General features: G+C 37.1%; 1 protein-coding gene across 2 annotated transcripts in view; it reads right to left on the bottom strand.

The window, feature by feature from the left end:
- Positions 1 to 371: 371 nt before the first annotated feature.
- NDC80 (NDC80 kinetochore complex component) overlaps positions 372 to 18,281 on the bottom strand; it is a 58,608-nt gene continuing 40,698 nt past the window's right edge. For both annotated transcript variants that reach the window (XM_057525980.1, XM_057525981.1), the window contains exons 14-17: positions 14,512 to 14,604; positions 13,858 to 13,988; positions 12,946 to 13,048; positions 372 to 810 (exon numbers count right to left, since the gene is read on the bottom strand). In XM_057525980.1, coding sequence (XP_057381963.1) covers positions 673 to 810; positions 12,946 to 13,048; positions 13,858 to 13,988; positions 14,512 to 14,604 — 465 coding nt within the window. In that variant the 3' untranslated portion in view covers positions 372 to 672. The remainder of the gene's footprint in view (positions 811 to 12,945; positions 13,049 to 13,857; positions 13,989 to 14,511; positions 14,605 to 18,281) is intronic.

The raw sequence follows: 18,281 nt of genomic DNA, 5'->3' as shown, positions 1-18,281 counted from the left end.
TTCTTCTACGTACTTCAGAGTAAAGATGGCATGAAGCCAGAAAGAACTTTAGCTTCTTAGCTCCGGATAAGGAGTGGGTCTCTGTGTCCAAAGTGATTAGGAAAGCTTTTTAGTCAGTCAGTGCCAACCTCTGTATGGTTTATCCCAGGGATTGGCAAACTTTCTGTAAAGGGCCAGATAGTACACATTTTTGGCTTTTCAGGCCACATGATCTGTCACACATACTTAACCCTGCTCTTGTAATGGGAAAGCAGTCATAGATGATATGTAAGTGAATGGGTGTGATTAGATTTGGCCCACAGTTAGTTTGCTGACTCCTGGTTTAATTCAAAATACCTATTTTTCTAACCATCTCAAGTTAGGCAGAGAGATCATGGGAAAAACACACTTTATTGATGTAAGTTTATTAACTCCAAGTACATAATATAATTGGTCTTTCATATCTAAAGATAACAATCCAACCAGTTATCATAATTTCAGGTTATACATACCTTAAGTTAATGAACTAGATTTATAAAAGATATAAAAATATTTCACGGGCTTGGGAAGATGTGGTCATGAGACTTCATTGTAAGGAGGGATAAAGGATATGCTAGAGATTTTTCAAACCTACAAAGGACATTTCAAAATTTACACTGTTAATAAAGTTCTCGCTTAATCAACATTTTATCTTCATTCATCAGAAGCCTTAAGTAGAGACGCTTTCTTCTTATACTTGTCTCCAATCTCTCTAATATTGTCCAAGAGATCTTCAGACGTGTATTCTTCATACTCTCTATCAGCTTTAGCAATCTGCTCCTCAAGATGTTTCTAGTGGAAACAATTAACAATTGTTAATGTAAAAACATTAATTTCTTTTAAAGTGTTTAATTGTGAAATCTACAAATAAGAGCATAACATTTGTAAGAACAGGAATAAAAAGAATACTCTTGCATCCACCTGGCAGGCTCCTTTTGTGCCCCTTCCTAATCTTATACCCTCTTTTCTCCCAGACACAACCATTCTCCTGCAAGGTACTTTTCTTTATACTTTTACTACACACACACAGATTAAATATATAAACGATATACTAGTTTAGTGGTACCTGGTTTTAACCTTCATGTTTATTGAATGATATTAAATGGAATGTGTTATGACTTGGTTTTTTTTCCACAGAATTTTGAGATTCATTCATGTTAATGCATATAGCTATAGTTTATTCATATACTGCTATATAATATTCTGTTGAATGAATATACCAACATTTACTTATCCATTTTACTGTTAATGAATTTTTGTTTGTTCCCAGGTGTGGTAGGCTGACTCCTCAAAGGTGCCCATGTCCTGATCACCAGAACCTGTGAATATGCTATCTTACATGGTAAATGGAACTTTGAAGATGTGACTGAGTAAAGGATTTTGAAAAAGGAGATTATTCTGCATTATCCTGGTGGGTCCAATGTACAACGGTCTTTGTAAGAGGGAGTCGGCAGTGTGGGAGTCAGAGAGAGAAGACATAAGGATAAAAGAGAGCTCAGAAAGGACAGACGATGCTGTGTTGCTGGCTTTGAAGACGGAGGAAGAGGCTGTAACCCAAGGACTGCAGGTGACCTCTGGAAGGTGGAAAAGGCAAGGAACTGGATTCCTCCCTCTAGAAGGAGTGCAGCCCGGAGGGACCATTTTAGACTTCTGACCTCCAGAAATGTAATCACTCAAATCATTTTCTGGTCTGTGGTTCAGATGAACAATACTTGTTAAAAAAGGATCCATGAAAGGTTATAGAGCCACTAAGTGATTGAACTAGGAAGAAGTGGGTAGAACCTAGGTTTTCTGATGTAGTATTTATTCCAGGATGCTTTTCTTAGTTCTTACCACTAAGCAGAGAAAAGTACTGGCAAGCAAGCAGCAGTTCATGTCATTCAGGAGAGATGAGGGGATATAAGATCACATGTTCTGTTTTCAAATAAATGAAAGCCTATTAATGTGATATTATGAACTTTTTTTCCCCTTAAACAATTCACGCCTGGGACTACATTATCTCCTAATAAATTACCAAGGAATTTTAGATTTAGCAATTTATTTTAGTTTTTGGGCTCTGTACAGCAGGTTGGAGGAATAGTTTAATTGTTAAACTTTCAAGCTATGTGAAAGGTGGAGCTAAGGTAAACTTCATGTTTCTGAAATACTTTTTTCTGTGTTTATATAAAATTAACAGAAAGGAATGTTAAAAAGAAACAACCGGGACTTCCCTGGTGGTGCAGTGGTTAAGAATCCGCCTGCCAATGCAGGGGACACAGGTTCATTCCCTGGTCTGGGAAGATCCCACGTGCTGCGGAGCAACTAAGCCTGTGCACCATGAATACTGAGCCTGTGCTCTGCAACAAGAGAAGCCACCGCAACGAGAAGCCTGCGCCCCACAATGAAGAGTAGCCCCCGCTCGCCACAACTAGAGAAAGCCCACACAGCAATGAAGACCCAACACAGCCAAAAATAAATAAATCAATAAATAAAAAGTCCATAAATATATTAAAAAAAACATAAAAAAAACAAACAAACAACAGGCTCTAAATGGAGTCACTTGAGCTAAGCCTATGTCATTAAAAGGGACTTAATACCTAACCTAATTACAGTTCCAACCTTCCCCAGGAACATAATCTTTACTGGTCCTTTTGGAATTTCCTGGTCAGCATCAGTGAGGTAATCTGCCTAATAAAAACCTTGTATCCCATAAAGGGAGGTGACCTTGCCACCTTGCCTGAAATAATCCTTTTTAAATTTATGACTTCTTTGTCCCCCGTCACCCCCTACCCTGCCTTTAAAAACCTTTTCTTTTCTGTAGCTCCTTGGAGCTCCTTTCTATTTGCTAGATAGGATGCTGCCCGAAACATGAATCACTGAATAGAGTCTATTTGATCTTCAGATTTACTCAGTTGAATTTTTCTAACAGTTTTTGTTGCAGCAACGGGATCCAAAGTGAACTTCTGATAGGGTCTCAGGGACAATGAGAAATGCAGGTGTGGTACCCATGAAGCCTTTGGTTCACTGTCTTTCTCACTGTTTCTGAGGGCCATGGGTAAGTTCCTCTCAGTTCTGAACTCTGCTCTCTTTGTGTCAAGGCTCCAGATATAATTGGCTTTCCACACGTTTCCTATTTGACTGGAAACTCCAGCCCTTGATTCTACCCCAAGAATCTGTTCACGTGGGAACTGTTAGTGGCAGTTCCAAGTTCCCGTTTATGTGGAGCCCCTGTCTGCAATCCCATTTGTTGAGGTTTGCTGGCTCAATCCTTTTCCCACCCCCCAGGTGACACACTGGAAACTGTCAGTGTTACCAGCTGGAGTAGGACACGGTCCAACTTAAGAACCAACTGGGTCTGGAATTGGACTGGGTCTGATTTAGGTGGACTGGGTCCAGTGTGAGGCCTCAGATGAATTAAATTTTGTTTTAAGTAAAGGCTATTACTTATAATGGTGATCTTGGAAGAACTGCCCCCCCAAAAAACCCCTACAAAAACAAATAAAAAACCCAAACAAAATACCCCTCAAAACTTAAACTAACAAACAAAGAAAAAACCAAATAAATAGAAATAAAAATAAGATCCTTAAAATCAAGAGTTAAGTACACTACCTTCAGGCATACCTGCTTATGGTCTCAGAAGCTATAAATATCTACAAAGATGGCCAAAATTTTACTAAAGACAACCTGGAATTTTGTGTCTTGAGGACTTGGCTTGGTAACCATCAGATTGCGAGCCCCAAAATATGGCCTGCCTGACAGAAATGTGGGCTGAACTGCATTTGTGGCCAGGGCCCTACCAAACTGCCACCAGCCCTCAGGGAAAGTACAGTGGCCATCATGAGGAAAGTTCCAATTAGATAGATAATTTAAGAAGGGCACTTAAAAAGTATGCAAAAGCCTCCAAAAAGCTTCAAAATTGCAAAATAGTTCATTGAAAGATTTGTTACAAAAGGCTAATGAAAAAGACACAAGAGGCACCTAAAACAAAAGACTAGAAGACTGACATAACTCCTGCTGCTGCCCTTTATCCTCCTTTATTTGAGTATTCATTTAGTAATCCTCTCTCCTTCTACTCTGAAGAGACTTACAAAACCATACACAAGTCTGCCAAGTGAATGGCCCTACAGATGCAACCACGTCTGCCTTCAAGAGAGGGCCCCCATATGGGGTCCTCCCAGAGCTGACAGAAGTCAGGGATTTTTCTGGTAAACTGCTACATTATTTCCTTGAACAGCCAAGGGAAATGAAAATACTTTAAAACCCCACTCGGAGTCTGCAGATGAGATCCTGGGAAAATCGTCAGAAGCTTCCTAAGGGTAAGAATTCTTACTATAGTCAGATCTCCTGGACCTCTGTCTGTAGTACCCAGCAGAGAGAGGAATATAAAATATCTTTTGCACCATTTTTGGGAATGCCTCTTAATTACAAAATTAATATACAGAAATCTACTGCATTTCTATACACTAATAATGAACTATCAGAAAAAGAAATTTGGGAAACAATCCCATTTACCATTGCATCAAAAAGAATAAAATAGCTAGGGATAAACCTACCTAAGGAGGTAAGAGACCTATACTCAGAAAACTATTAGACACTGATGAAAGAAACTGAAGATGACACAAATAGTTGGAAAGATATACCATTTTCTTGGATTAGAAGAATATTGTTAAAATGACCATATTACCCAAGGCAATCTACAGATTCAACGCAATCCCTATTAGAATACCAATGGCATTTTTCATAGAACTAGAATAATTTAAAAATTTGTATAGAAACACAAAAGACCTCAAATAGCCAAAAAAAATCTTGAGAAAGAACAGAGCTGTAAGTATCATGTTCCCTGATATCAGATTACACTACAAAGATACAGTAATCAAAACAGTATGGTACTAGCACGAGAACAGACACATAGATCAATGGAACAGATAGAGAGCCCAGAAATAAACCCATGTACTTATGGTCAATTAATCTATGACAAAGGAAGTAAGAATATAGACTGGAGAAAAGATGGTCTCTTCATTAAGTGGTGCTGGGAAAACTGGGCAGCTACATGTAAAAGAATGATATTAGAACATTTTAACACCATATATTCAATACAAAAATAAACTCAAAATGGGATTAAAGACCTAAATGGATGACTGGAAACCATAAAACTCTTAGAAGAAAACATAACCAGTACACTCTTTGACATTGGTCTTAGTAATATTTTTTTGGATCTGTCTTCTCAGGCAAGGAAAACAAAAGTAAAAATAAACAAATGGGGCCCAATTAAACTTAAAAGATTTTGCACAGCAAAGGAAACCATTAACAAAACAAAAAGACAACCTACTGAATGGGAGAAAATATTTCCAAATGATGTGGCCAATAAGGGGTTAATACCCAACACAGATAAACAGCTCATACAACTCAACATTCAAAAAAAAAAAACAAACCTGATTTAAAATGGGCAGAAGACTGGGATAGACATATTTCCAAAGAAGACATGCAGATGGCCAACAGGCACATGAAAAGATCCTCAATGTCATTAATTATCAGATAAATGCAAATCAAAACCAGAATGAGATATCATCTCACACCTGTCAGAATGGCTATCATCAAAAGGACCACAAATAACAAATGTTGGTGAGGATGTGGAGAAAAGAGAACCCTTGAACACTGTTGGTGAGAATGAAAATTGGTACAGCTACTGTGGAAACAGTATGGAGGTTCCTCAAAAAACTAAAACTAAAACTACCCTGCAATGCAGCAATTCCATTACTGGGTATATATGTGAAGAAAACAAAAACACTGATTTGAAAAGATACATGCAACCCAATTTTTGTAGCAGCATTATCTAAAATAGCCAAGATATGCACACAACCTAAGTGTCCATCAACAGATGAATGGATAAAAAAGACATCTACACACACACACACACACACACAACAGAATACTACTCACTCATAAAAAGAAATGAAATTTTGCCATTTGCAACAACATGGATGGACTTGGATGGTATTATGCTTAGTGAAATGTCAGACAGAAAAAGACAAATACTGTATGATACCACTTATATGTGGAACCTGAAAAATAAAACAAACTGGTGAATCTAACAAAAAAAGAAACAGACTCACAGATATAGAGAACAAACTACTGGTTACCAGTGGGGAGAGGGGCAAGATGGGGTAGGGGATTTAGAGGTACATACTACTATATATAAATTAAATACGCTGCAAGGATATATTATACAGTACAGGGAATACAGCCAATATTTTATAATAACTATAAGTGGAGTACAACCTTTAAAAATTGTGAATCACTATGTTGTACACCTGAAACATATTCAACTATACGTCAATTAAAAAAAGAAAAAGAAAAACCTTGTTAAAGAATTTATCAGTGGATCCTTTGATGTCATTTAAGTTGCAACCCAATTCCTTGAGGAATTGAGAGCAACTGTCCTAATCATACAAATCTTTGCAAAAGTAGAAATGCAGCTCTAGGGGCAGTTCAAAGTTCACCTGTTCGTTTTTACCAATTCCCTAACCTCCCCTATTTATCTTAAAAGGCTTGTTAGTTGCATTCTTTCCTTGTGCCTTTGAGACGTAAATGTTAAAATACAAAGTTCAGGGAGGTAATTCTTTTTTAATTAAAAAATAAAAAAAAATTTTTTTTGGCCACGCTGCGCAGCATGAGGGATTTTAGTTCCTGGACCAGGGATGGAACCCGTGCCCCCTGCACTGGAAGCAAGGGGTACTAACCATTGGACTGCCAGGGAATTCCCAGAGAGGTAATTCTTGTCATTAAACAAACAAACAAACAAACAAGGGGGAAAGGTCATTTCAAACATGGGCAAATGAGAAATCTTAACGTATGGAAGTTATGAGGTCTCTGTGTCTGTATGTTCATGTGTGTCTATATATGTGCAATAGATGCGTGGTGTTTCCTACCTTCAGATGGTATTACCAAAAATAATTTGTAAAAGAGCTGTATTTAATTGGCCTAAAGAAAATTAAGCCCTTATATGAGTTATATATTCATAAAATTCCTAAAAATTATAAAAACTAACCCAAATGCTTTTCATAATCTTTATGATCTAAATAGTCTTTAGTAAATAAAAGCTAGTTTAAATTTGTTGGTTTAATTAAAAGAGGCATGTCTTTGGAGTTATCAGCATTAAGTATAAAACTTTTTTCCTACCTGGGTTTACCAATCAAATAAGTTCATGTTATCTCTGTTACAAAATTTGTTAGCCAGAGAAACAATTTAGGATGATGACTGACATTGTCTAATGACGCTTTTACTTTTTTATTTTTTATTTATTATTCTGGCTGTGCCGCGTGGCATGCGGGATCTTAGTTCCCTGACCAGGGATCCAACCCATGCCCCTGCAGTGGAAGCTCGGAGTCTTAATCACTGGACCGCCAGGGAAGTCCCCTCTAATGACGTTTTTGGATGAAATTTTTAAATAGTTTCCCCAAATCTTTTTGGTAACCTGAAATTTTAAAATTTTGCTTAGTTAAGTTAAATGATGAATTAAGTTAAGCTTATTGAATATTCAGATCATTTCCAAATAGGATGAAATACTGGAACATTAATTACTGAACATAGTTTTATCTACTGTTGGCTTCATCTTGTAAGCAGATAAAGTAGGGGGTCCACAGAGAAAGAAAATCAGGCATAGCTTTCTTGACATAAGAGAAATCATTTTTGGCCTAAATCATTTTGTGATCTAAGCCTGGCCACAATGCTTACCCTTGAACAGGTCTCAGTAATTAATGATCTTAAGGGAACAAAAGAATGCAGGAACAAATTGTTATCAGACAAGAGAAATAACAATAGCAAAGGTATTTTATCTGTTGTAAAGACTTCCAGTTCTGTTTCAATGTGGAACATTAGCCTGAAGTGCTCAACCTCCAGATCAACTGGAACCTAAGGGACGATGATGTTGACCTTTTCTGACACTTGTGGCTTGAAGCCAGTAAAGCCTGGACTCTGTGGACTGCCCAAGCCCCTTCATGAATATGTATGTACCCTTACCTTAAAACTTCCCTGATTTTGCTGTTTGGGGAGACACTGCTTTGGGAAAGATCCCTGGTGTTCTCCTTACTTGTTGCAAGTAATCATAAATCCTTCCTTCCCCCAGTCTTGGGCTTGGCTGTGTCTTTTGGCTCAACACCCACCAAGAGGCAAACCCAATTTTGAGGTAACACTTTTACAGAAAAACTAAAGATATTTGGGTCTACTGGTAAACATGTCCAGTGCCACACACAGACAAATTTACTATGAGAAAATATGCATTTTTATAAATTATAAAAAGCATTTATAAATTTTCCAAGCCACAGAATACCAGTTTAAGAGTCCACAATTGCTTACTTCTTAGTTTCCAGCAGCAATTAAGGTTTTTAAGGATTAAAAATTCTAATACGTATGTAATTAAAGTTACTAGAAATAAAAAGATAGCCGTAGAAGGTTTATAGAAAAGGAATCTTGTGAAAGGAATTTATGCATGATCAAACTGGGAAAGACTGAACGAATTTATTATAAGGATTTAAAAAATAAGCTTTAAAATCAGTAGTGTACTTATGTAAAATTAAAACTTAAATTTCTGCGGCTTCCCTGGTGGTGCAGTGGTTAAGAGTCCACCTGCCAATGCAGGGGACATGGGTTCAAGCCTTGGTCCAGGAAGATCCCATATGCCGTGGAGCAACTAAGCCCATGTACCACAACTACTGAGCCTGCATGCCACAACTACTGAAGCCCATGCGCCTAGAGCCTGTGCTCTGCAACAAGAGAAGCCACCGCGATGAGAAGCCCACGCGCCACAACGAAGAGTAGCCCCTGCTCACTGCAACCAGAGAAAGCCCGTGCACAGCAGCGAAGACCCAACACAGCCAAAAATAAAATAAATAAATTAAAAAAAACAACAACAAAAAACCCCTTAAATTTCTTTCATCTGTTAAAAGAACAAAAATTTCTTGGACTATAGGTCTGCTTCTAGTAAGTGATTCAAAGGTTTTTCTTGATCTTTTAAGCAATCTGCCAAGAAAAGAAAGATTTTGTGTCTTGTCAAAATAATTTCCTGTGTTTCATGTTTTTTAAATCAGTTCTTTGATTACTTAAGAAAACTGAGTCTTCCTTATTAAAACAGCTATGGTTTTGTTTGTTTGTTTGTTTTGGCAACTATTTAACTTTCTGCATTTGCCTTCTAAGACTCTGTCACTATGGTTAGATAAATAACTTAAGTATTGTTTCACAGTGACCTATCTGCCCAAGTATTTAAAAACCTTTTGATAAGGAAATTTCCTTGTCAATTCCATTATAATAAACTCTTATTAAATCTTTAACAATGGGCATTTAAAAAAAAGTCTCTGTCATTTCAGACAGTTATTGTTTTCCTCAGATGCTTTTGTAAAAGTGTTCCTACAAAAGTGCTTCATCTTCAAGAAGATTCATGGAAAGGACTTTTGAGAAGTATAGGTTTATGATAACTTTAAGATCATAAAAATGAACTGTGTAAGAATTTCCAGAATTAATGGAAATACAGGATTTAAGCAGAACAAGAATTAATGACATGGGACTGATTGAACCGAGGAGGATGATTAAAATTTTTATGACTTTTTGTTTTAAAACATTGCTGGTTTCTTAATTTTTTTGTTTTTCCAGATTTAAAGAAACCTTTTCTCTTAAGCCATTTATGACTTACAGCAGTTGGTAAAGTATACCTTTGTAAACTAAGATGAAACATTTACTTTTTCTCCCTACCTGAACACTCCAGAATTCAGAAACTCTTAAATATTCTTTTCATGGCAATATAATTAAGTTATTTGCATAAGTTCAATATGAATCTGTTCTTCTTGTAACAGGATACGACTGGAAACATTGGCTATATTACCAAGGCTTTAACTGGATTGTCATATTTGACAGAGATGCACATAGACTCAGATGGGACGAGACAGTTTTAAGGAATTAAGTTTGACTTTATGGAGCCAATAAACGCCCTTGAAAACTTGACCTGGTACCTTGCTTACAAGGTTCCAGCAAAGCAGTCTTGAAAAGAACTTACATGGTCAATCACTATTCTTGCTGCACTTCTGTAAATAACCAAGCCAAATTTAATGCAGACAAATTAGTTTTACTGTGATTACCCATGGAAAAAATAAACAGGGATAATTGTAGAGAGAAAAGTTATACCTGCACCTTTGTGGATATTAGATTCCAGTCCTGTTAATTGTCTTTGAGGTTTTGTCACATATCTGTAAATTGGACTGGATCCTAAATTCTTCTAGCTCCTCAAATATCTGGCTACAACCCTCCAAACTAACATTTCCAAATTTCTCCTACATTTCTAATTTAGAATCAGTAATAACAAAGACTGCCTTGAATTTCCTTGGACGAGAATTATAACAGATCCTCTTCACTACCCAGATGGCAGCCAAATTTCAGGGACGTGAATCTCAGATATACATCTCACAGCTGAAGAAGGCTCCACCTGACATCTGGTCCTATATAAACGCTGGAGACCTCCAAATCAAATTGATAGGAAGAGAAGCAGCTGACACTGAGGTAGAATGCTTCCTCCCAAGATGCTGGATCAAGATTCATGCTTTAACTAAACATGAAACCCTTTCTTCTCTTTCTTTCCTTTATTCTGGCATTGGCCTGAAAAGATAACGCCATTATCCGTATCTCCCAGGTCACTGCTCAGGGGGGTAACATTTCAAACTGCTGGATTGGGCATTAAAAAAAACACTCTGATAGGTTCATGATGCAAGAGATCCTTGGTCTGTTTCTTCATTTCTGGTTAACAGCCCCAAACTTGGGGAATTTGGCGCCCAGGCTCTATACAAAGTGACACAAGGCGAGGGTAACCAGAATAAAGCTGCCTGTGTGTTCTACAGATCCTTAAAATTTTACTGGTCTCAATGGTTGTCACATTTCCAGTACTGAGCCACAGATTGAAATGGGAATTACCAGGAGGGATTCATGACTCTGGATCTGATTCCTTTGAGAGAACCCTACCTTCCCTGGGTAGGAGTAACTGCAATTGAGGCTATGATCAGGAATCTCTCGCTAACTCTTGAAAGCATTATGGAATTTGCCGCTAAAGCAACAGCTGCCCAACAAAAATCCTTAGACTCTTTGGCTGAAGTTGTTCTTGATAACAGGATAGTCCTTGATTATATTTTAGCTGAGCCAGGAACTGTTTGTGCTGTGGCCAACGCCACCTGCTACATCTGGATTACCACTTCCGCGGAAGTTGAAACTCAGTTAACATAAGATCACTGAGCAAGCCACTTGGCTTGAAAGGGCGACTCCTTCAGTGGGGTCTTTCTTTGACTTATTTGGTTTCGATTGGTTTGGGTTTTGGGGACTATGGCTCCAAAGTGCACTTCAAACACTGGTGGTTATCTTGCTTATTATAATCACAATGGTCTCCCCAGTGCGTTGCATTCTCTTAAAAGCTTTAAATGCATGTTTGCAGCTGCTAACCAACAAGCAGATGATTTCCCTAAGACTGGAAAATCAGTAAAGAAGCAAAGAGAATGACCAAATCAAGAATTGTGAACTTGGAGCTGGGATCTGTGAATATTACATGGATTAAGCAAGAACATCATGACCTATGAATACCACACAAAGCATCAACAAAAACTGCAAGCAATAGTTGAGAGTGGTGCTAACGCCTTATATTTTGATCACGTCTCTCAGACAAGCTGAGAGTGTGATCAAAAGGGGGACACTGTTAAAAAGAAACAACAGGCCCAAAATGGAGTCACTCATGCTAAGTCCATGTCACCAAACTAGGACTCGATACCTAACCTAATTGTAGTTTCAACCTACCCCAGGACTGTAATCTTAACTGGTCCTTCTGGAATTTCCTGGCCAGCACCAGTGAGGTAATCTGTCTAATAGAATCTTTGTCCCACAAAGGGAGGTGACCTTGCCACCTTGCCTGAAATAATCCTTTTTAAATTTATGTCTTCTTTGTCCCACTCCCCCTCTGCCTTTAAAAATCTTTTCCTTTCTGTACTCCTTGGAGCTCCTTTCTATTTGCTAGATGGGTTGCTGCCCGACACATGAATCACTGAATAAAGTCAATTTGATCTTCAAATTTATTCACTTGAATTTTGCTTTGTAACAGGAAAAATATTTGTTATTAACACATGCTCTTTCATCTTAACCATAATTAAATCTTAAACGTACTAATATGTTTTCAGTAATGTAGAATATGGCTTGGCACAACATCATTATATACTGTTGATGTAATAAGTACCATTGTATGTTGTTTATGCAAATAAAACAGATTATTTTTTATTAAGGGCTGGGCTTGTACCTTAAGCAACAAGAAGAGTAACTTAATAAAGTGACAGAGTTGCACAACCCTCACCACAATCTTTGTGCCCATCTGCCCTTATTCCCACCCCAGCTCCTGGCAACCACAAATCTACTTTCCACCTCTGTGGGTTTGCCTTTTCGGAACATTTTATATTAGTTAGTCATAAATATGTAGAGACTTTCACATCTTTCACTGAGCATAATGTTTTTGACGTTTGTTCATGTTGTAGCATGCGTAAGTGCTTCTTTCCTTTTATTGCTGAATCATATTCCAATATATGGGTATATCATTCACCAGTTAATAAATATTTGGGTTGTTTCCACTTTTTGGCTATTATGAATAATGTTGCTATGAACATTTGTCTACAAGTCTTTGTATGGACATATATTTTCATTCCTTTTGGTGGGTAGATACCTAGGAGTGGAACTGCTGGGTTGTAGAGTAAACCTATGTAAAACAGATCACTTTACAGAATGCACACTACTATACAAAATTCTTCTGATAAATTTTTACTAGATCATATTTTCCATAGAAATAAAATTTATCATTTAATTTCTGTAGAAACAAAACAGAAATACATAAAAGTTTTAAAAAGCTTTCTTAGAATGTAGGAAAGACCTTCACACACTTACCTCTACAGACCCTACGTGTGTAGCAACCATCTCTAAAAGACGCTGCAAGTTATTTCCCACTTTTCGTCTTTCTTCAGTTGTGGTCTGCACAACTAGTTGGCATCTGTAGGATAAAAACTCTTGTTTGAATTGTCTAGGACAAAAGCTAATATATCAGTTCTAGCTAGCTCACTTCTTTTTATATTCAATAAAACCAGGCTGTGACTGGTATAGGTGCTGCTTGCCCTGTGTATCATTCACAAAGGTCCAGTTCACAATCATTAAAACAGAAATAAAAACATTTTCAAAGATCTCATGCAGGCAACAGCACAAAACAGCACCAAAACCTCATGCTTTAATATACAAAGCTTGGGAGCAAATTGTTTCCCTCAGTCTCTAAAAGGATTGTAAACTTAATCAGGGGCAAGACCTTAAATACATATGAATGAGGAAATAGGAGTCTTAGGCATTCAGATTTAAATTAAAAACAAAGACTATATGCCAAAGATACCTTCAACAGAGTTTTCTGTCCCTAGGCTACAAATAAGGTAACAAAGAGGTGTGATTTTAAGGATTATACTTCCAACCTCAAAGAAAGATTATTTTGTAGTTTTTTTGAGGGCCCCTTAACACTTAAAAAAAAAGTGTATTTTAATATAAATTAATATAGAGCCTATGGGTTAACTATTCAGTCCTCTTCTGACTGAAAAGATAATAGGGGGGCAATAGCTATAACGGTAGCAGAATGTATTTATCTAGGGAAAGTATCTCAAGGGTCTCAAGCTGTTCTGCTTAAGTTCTACTCATCACTCCCTCTCCCCCAAATAGCTCTATAATATAAATTAAAGCAAATAAACTTAGGCCTAGTTTTATATAAATGTTAAGTAATTAAACTGAAAATAAACATTACAAATCTTGGCAAGATGAACTTACTCCCGCTGAATAGCATCTAACTCATTCATAGCTTCACTGAGGCCCTCGTTAACTGCACTCTCCAGCAGGTGCTTGTGTTTCTCCAAGGACTCCAGCTCATTGGCACATTTTTTGTCCTCTTCCTCAGCTTCCTTTCAGGATAAAGTCATGGTTAAGTTTTTTCAGTATTCACATTCTATACACTCCGGGAGGATTTAAAAAAATTTATGTAAAGCATTTAAAAAAATCAGGTTGCACCATCATTTGTATTCGCAGGATGCTTACTGCTTTACATGTAAGAGACTTTTAAAATGGTCTTTTGGAAATTTTATACTATAAACATAAATGTGACCTTTTCAATAGGCCTATACAGAATTCATTTAGCAGTAATTTCAAGTCTGTACTACAGGAAATATACTGAGTCACAAATGCAAGTATAAAATATTAATGGAATACTGAACATGTTCTATGGTAAAATAGCTGAATTCCAGAAAAAAGTCCTTTAGAAAACCAAAATAAAATAACTCCTTAAAACAAACTTTGGATGAGAAGATTAAACTAAAGACAAGTTACAGGATATAGCTTAAAAATTTCAGTTTGATGTCAGAATAGATGCCTAGTCCGTCAACCATGACATGGCTTTGGATAATGTAAACCAACTGGCAAAGTTCTTACCTTAACTTTTTGTTGGTGAAGATCATCCAGCTTTTGAACTTCTTCTTTCAGAGTTCGTACACTTCTCCTGCTTTCGGTGATCATTGTATTTAACTTGAGGAATAAAACTTTGGTTGAGAAATCATAACTACACATCAAAAAAATTTTAATAAGTTATAAAACTTTTATGTTATCAATCAACTAACTGATCCACGTTATTTCTTCTAGTTCTCATGGACTCTTACCTTTTATTTGTCCTATAAATTTATTATTTCCCAAAGAGAAGTTAATTTCAAGAAGACATGTTTTTTAATACATAATATTTAAATGCAGAGTGGTATAGTAGGGCATTAGTTAGGAATAAAAATTCTGGCCTAATTCTCACTAAAATAAAGATACCAATATCTGTTTTTCCACTAGTAGCTGTGGGAGTACTTTTTAAGATCTCATATATATTATACAAGTATTACATATAATTAATATTTTTATATTAACTTAATAAATATAAATTGTTTTGCTCTCTAGTTTTGAAGTCTCTATTTATATTTTATCTACTTGAGTTAGTTATCTAGCTTTCACTTGTGTGTTCACTTTCTGGGATGTTAAAGAGAACTATTTATATTGATTTTGTTTGATAATATTTGCTAATTGGTTATAGTCAATGCATTCTTCCAAAGAGTAATAAAGTAACTACATTTAATCTTGTTCAAGCTTGAGCTTTAAGATCTGCTGAAACCAAAACTGGGAAAAAAAAAAGTGCTTCTAAAAAAAAAAAGAAAAAAGTGTTTCTGAAGTTCATTTCCTGTTGACAAGTGCTGATACCAGTTGATATTGGTAATTAATAGAGAATGTTTTTCAGCTAGATCAAGATGATAATATTTCCAACAGGAAACAGAAAAAGGTGACATCTTTCTTTAAAAGGATGATTGTACACATACATAAATTAAAAAATAATATACGTTTTGGGAAAAATTTAGTGAAACTACTGTTATTTGGCAAAAGATAGGATGGTAAAATGACCAAACTTATTAAAGAAACCTGCACATAGTACTTTTTTTTTCCCTTTTCTTTTCTTGCATATAGTACTTCTCATTCAGTCATCCAAAGTCCTTTGTAAGGGACATTCCTTTCTTATTTACAAGAAGAGAAGAGTGGGCTGGAAAGAATGCTGTTTACTCAGGATCACACAATTAGCATATGCCCAGAACTCAAAACTAACTCCAAGGTCTTTTTCTATACCACTTGTCCTTCACATTTTAAAGACCAGAGCTACTGAAGCTATAAACTTTGCTTCCAGTCTAAAGATATGCTACTTCTGAAGTGAACAAACTTTCATTATACTCATCTGCAATAAGACCAATCAACACCCAAATAATCAGAACTTCCACTAGGCCCTCCTGGTTGATCAAATGTGTTTACTTTTATCTAAGCAGCTCTACTTTCCATGTCAGCTTTACTAAAGTTACATCAATTAACTGAATATTTTTTTTCCCCGACTACAAAAGTACACATTTCCACTGTGGTAAACAGGGGAAGCATTAAAGAAAATAACAATCACCAATAATTCTGCAATCCCTAAGACCTATTAAGATTTGGCTTCCTCCCTCCCTCCCTTCCTTCTTCCCTTCCTCTCCTTCCAAATTTCCTTCCCTCTTTCCCTCCCTCCCTTCTTTCTTAGCTCTCAAGTTGCTTATAAGCAAAGAAGATACCATTAATTAATTAGATGATTTTTTTCTTCTATAATTGAGATGACAGAAGCCACTAGACTGCCTCCAATCAACCAACCAACCAGCATAAGACCATTCCTTCTTCCTTCCAGTCAGTTTCAGGATGCAGGGCACACATTTTCTTCATGAAGAGAAGTAACCCCTCCAGCTCTTCTCTGGATCTCATGCCTTTTTATTTCTTCACAACCAGACTCAAATCCATCAATGCCTTTCGTTCCTAATTTTTTAAACTTTACCCTCTTTCCATGAACTCTCTCCCTCCTCGTTAAAACCAAACAAACCCCTCCCATAAACAAACAAACAAACAAACAAACTACACACAAAAAACCAAAAATCTTTCCCACACACCACTTTCCAGCTACTGTTCCATCTCCCTTCCTTAGATTCTAACATTTGCAATAGATGTGTAGTAGTCCCTGAAGAATTACCTTTTCGGATTATAGTATCTTCCTCTTTTACCATTCAAACTCCACCAGTAATATGCTTTCTGGCTCTTCTGGTTCACGAAGTTGCTCTTGCAAATGTCATGAGGAACATCTTTATGGCTAAAGCCAGCACGCACCTTTCAGACTTAATCTGAGTAACATTTTTAGTTACTGATCACTCCCTACTGAAACCTTCTTCCTTGGTTTCTAAGACCATGGAAACTCCTGGTTTCCTCTTTAAGTCTTGGGAGGCCCTTCTAATTATTTCTTACAGATTTCTCTTTCTCTGCTTGTACTCTGGATGTGGATGTTCTCCTAGTATTCTCACCTTGGCTGTATTCTCATTTGCTCACTTAGGAGTGCTCTCTCTCATTCTCACACCTGGGGAATCTCCTGGCTGTAATTACATGCATGCTAAAAATATCTGTCTTTATCTATATTATTTCCAAACCCCACTGCTTACTGGACATTCTCTACTTTGATGTCCCAGAGACCTGAAACAGCATATCCCAGCCTGAAATTCTCTGTTCTACAACCTTCTTTGTATTCTTTATCAAGGTTTTAGGACATCACCACTGACAAAGAATCTCTCTTTGACCAAACTACTCAGGATCTTCTGAACTCTCTTCTCAGTTAGGTTGACTTTCGGGCTTTCATGTTTGTCTCTGTATTATCCAATTTTAAGCAAGAATCCTGCTGAGTCACTTTAACCAGAATCTCCCATCCCGAATAACTGATCAGGTTCCTCATCCTCTACCACGCCCCAGGTGATGGCTGATCACCTTGGCCCGCCTTCAGCAAGAAACCTGTTAGGTTGGTTTAGCCAGAATCCCCCCTTACCCTGATATTTCCTCTCAGTAATTTTCCATCCACCGATCCCCACTCTGCTCCTTGGCTGTAAATTCCGACTTTTCTTTGCTGTATTTGGAATGAGCCTAGACTACTACAAAACCCCACTGTAATAGCCCCCCTTGAATAAAGGCTGCCTTACCACCACCACCAACTGTCATAAATAATTTTTCTTTAATACCATATACCAAAGCTGGACACCTGGACATTCTTAATTTCTCACTCTTCCTTAATCTTCACATCCAGTGGACCACTAAATTACGCTGTTTCTATTTTTTTTTTTGGCTGCGCTGTGCAGCTTGTGGGATTTTTAGTTCCCCAACCAGGGATCGAATCCCGGGCCCTCAGCAGTGAGAGTGAGTAGTCCTAACCACTGGACCACCAGGGAATTCGCTGTTGTTTCAATCTTTAAATCTCTTTTCTCCATCCTCACTGCAATAGCGTTGGTTTGAATCCTTATGGCTCAGGATACTGTTAGATCTCTTAATTGTGTGTCTCTAGTCTCATGTACCCCTAACCTGTTCTTCAAAATGTCAACACTGTGAGCTTACTAAGATACACAGCTTTTATTCTCTTGCTTAAAAACCTTCAATGGTCCCTGCTACCTATAGAATAAAAATTCAACCAGTAAGCAAGAACAAGTAAGTCTCTTCAGAATTAGGTTTTTGTTTCTCCAGGCTTCTCCTCTATCCTATTGATACTTAAACTCATGGTAATTCTTTTTTTTTTTTCATGGTAATTCTTTAACATGCCATACTCTTTGGTCTCTGGGCCTTCAGCAGCAGGGATG

Source organism: Balaenoptera acutorostrata, chromosome 13 (assembly GCF_949987535.1).
Source record: "Balaenoptera acutorostrata chromosome 13, mBalAcu1.1, whole genome shotgun sequence".
Taxonomy (NCBI): Eukaryota; Metazoa; Chordata; class Mammalia; order Artiodactyla; family Balaenopteridae; genus Balaenoptera; species Balaenoptera acutorostrata.
Note: the sequence above shows the minus strand (reverse complement) of the source record. Positions and strands in the feature narration are given on the sequence as shown.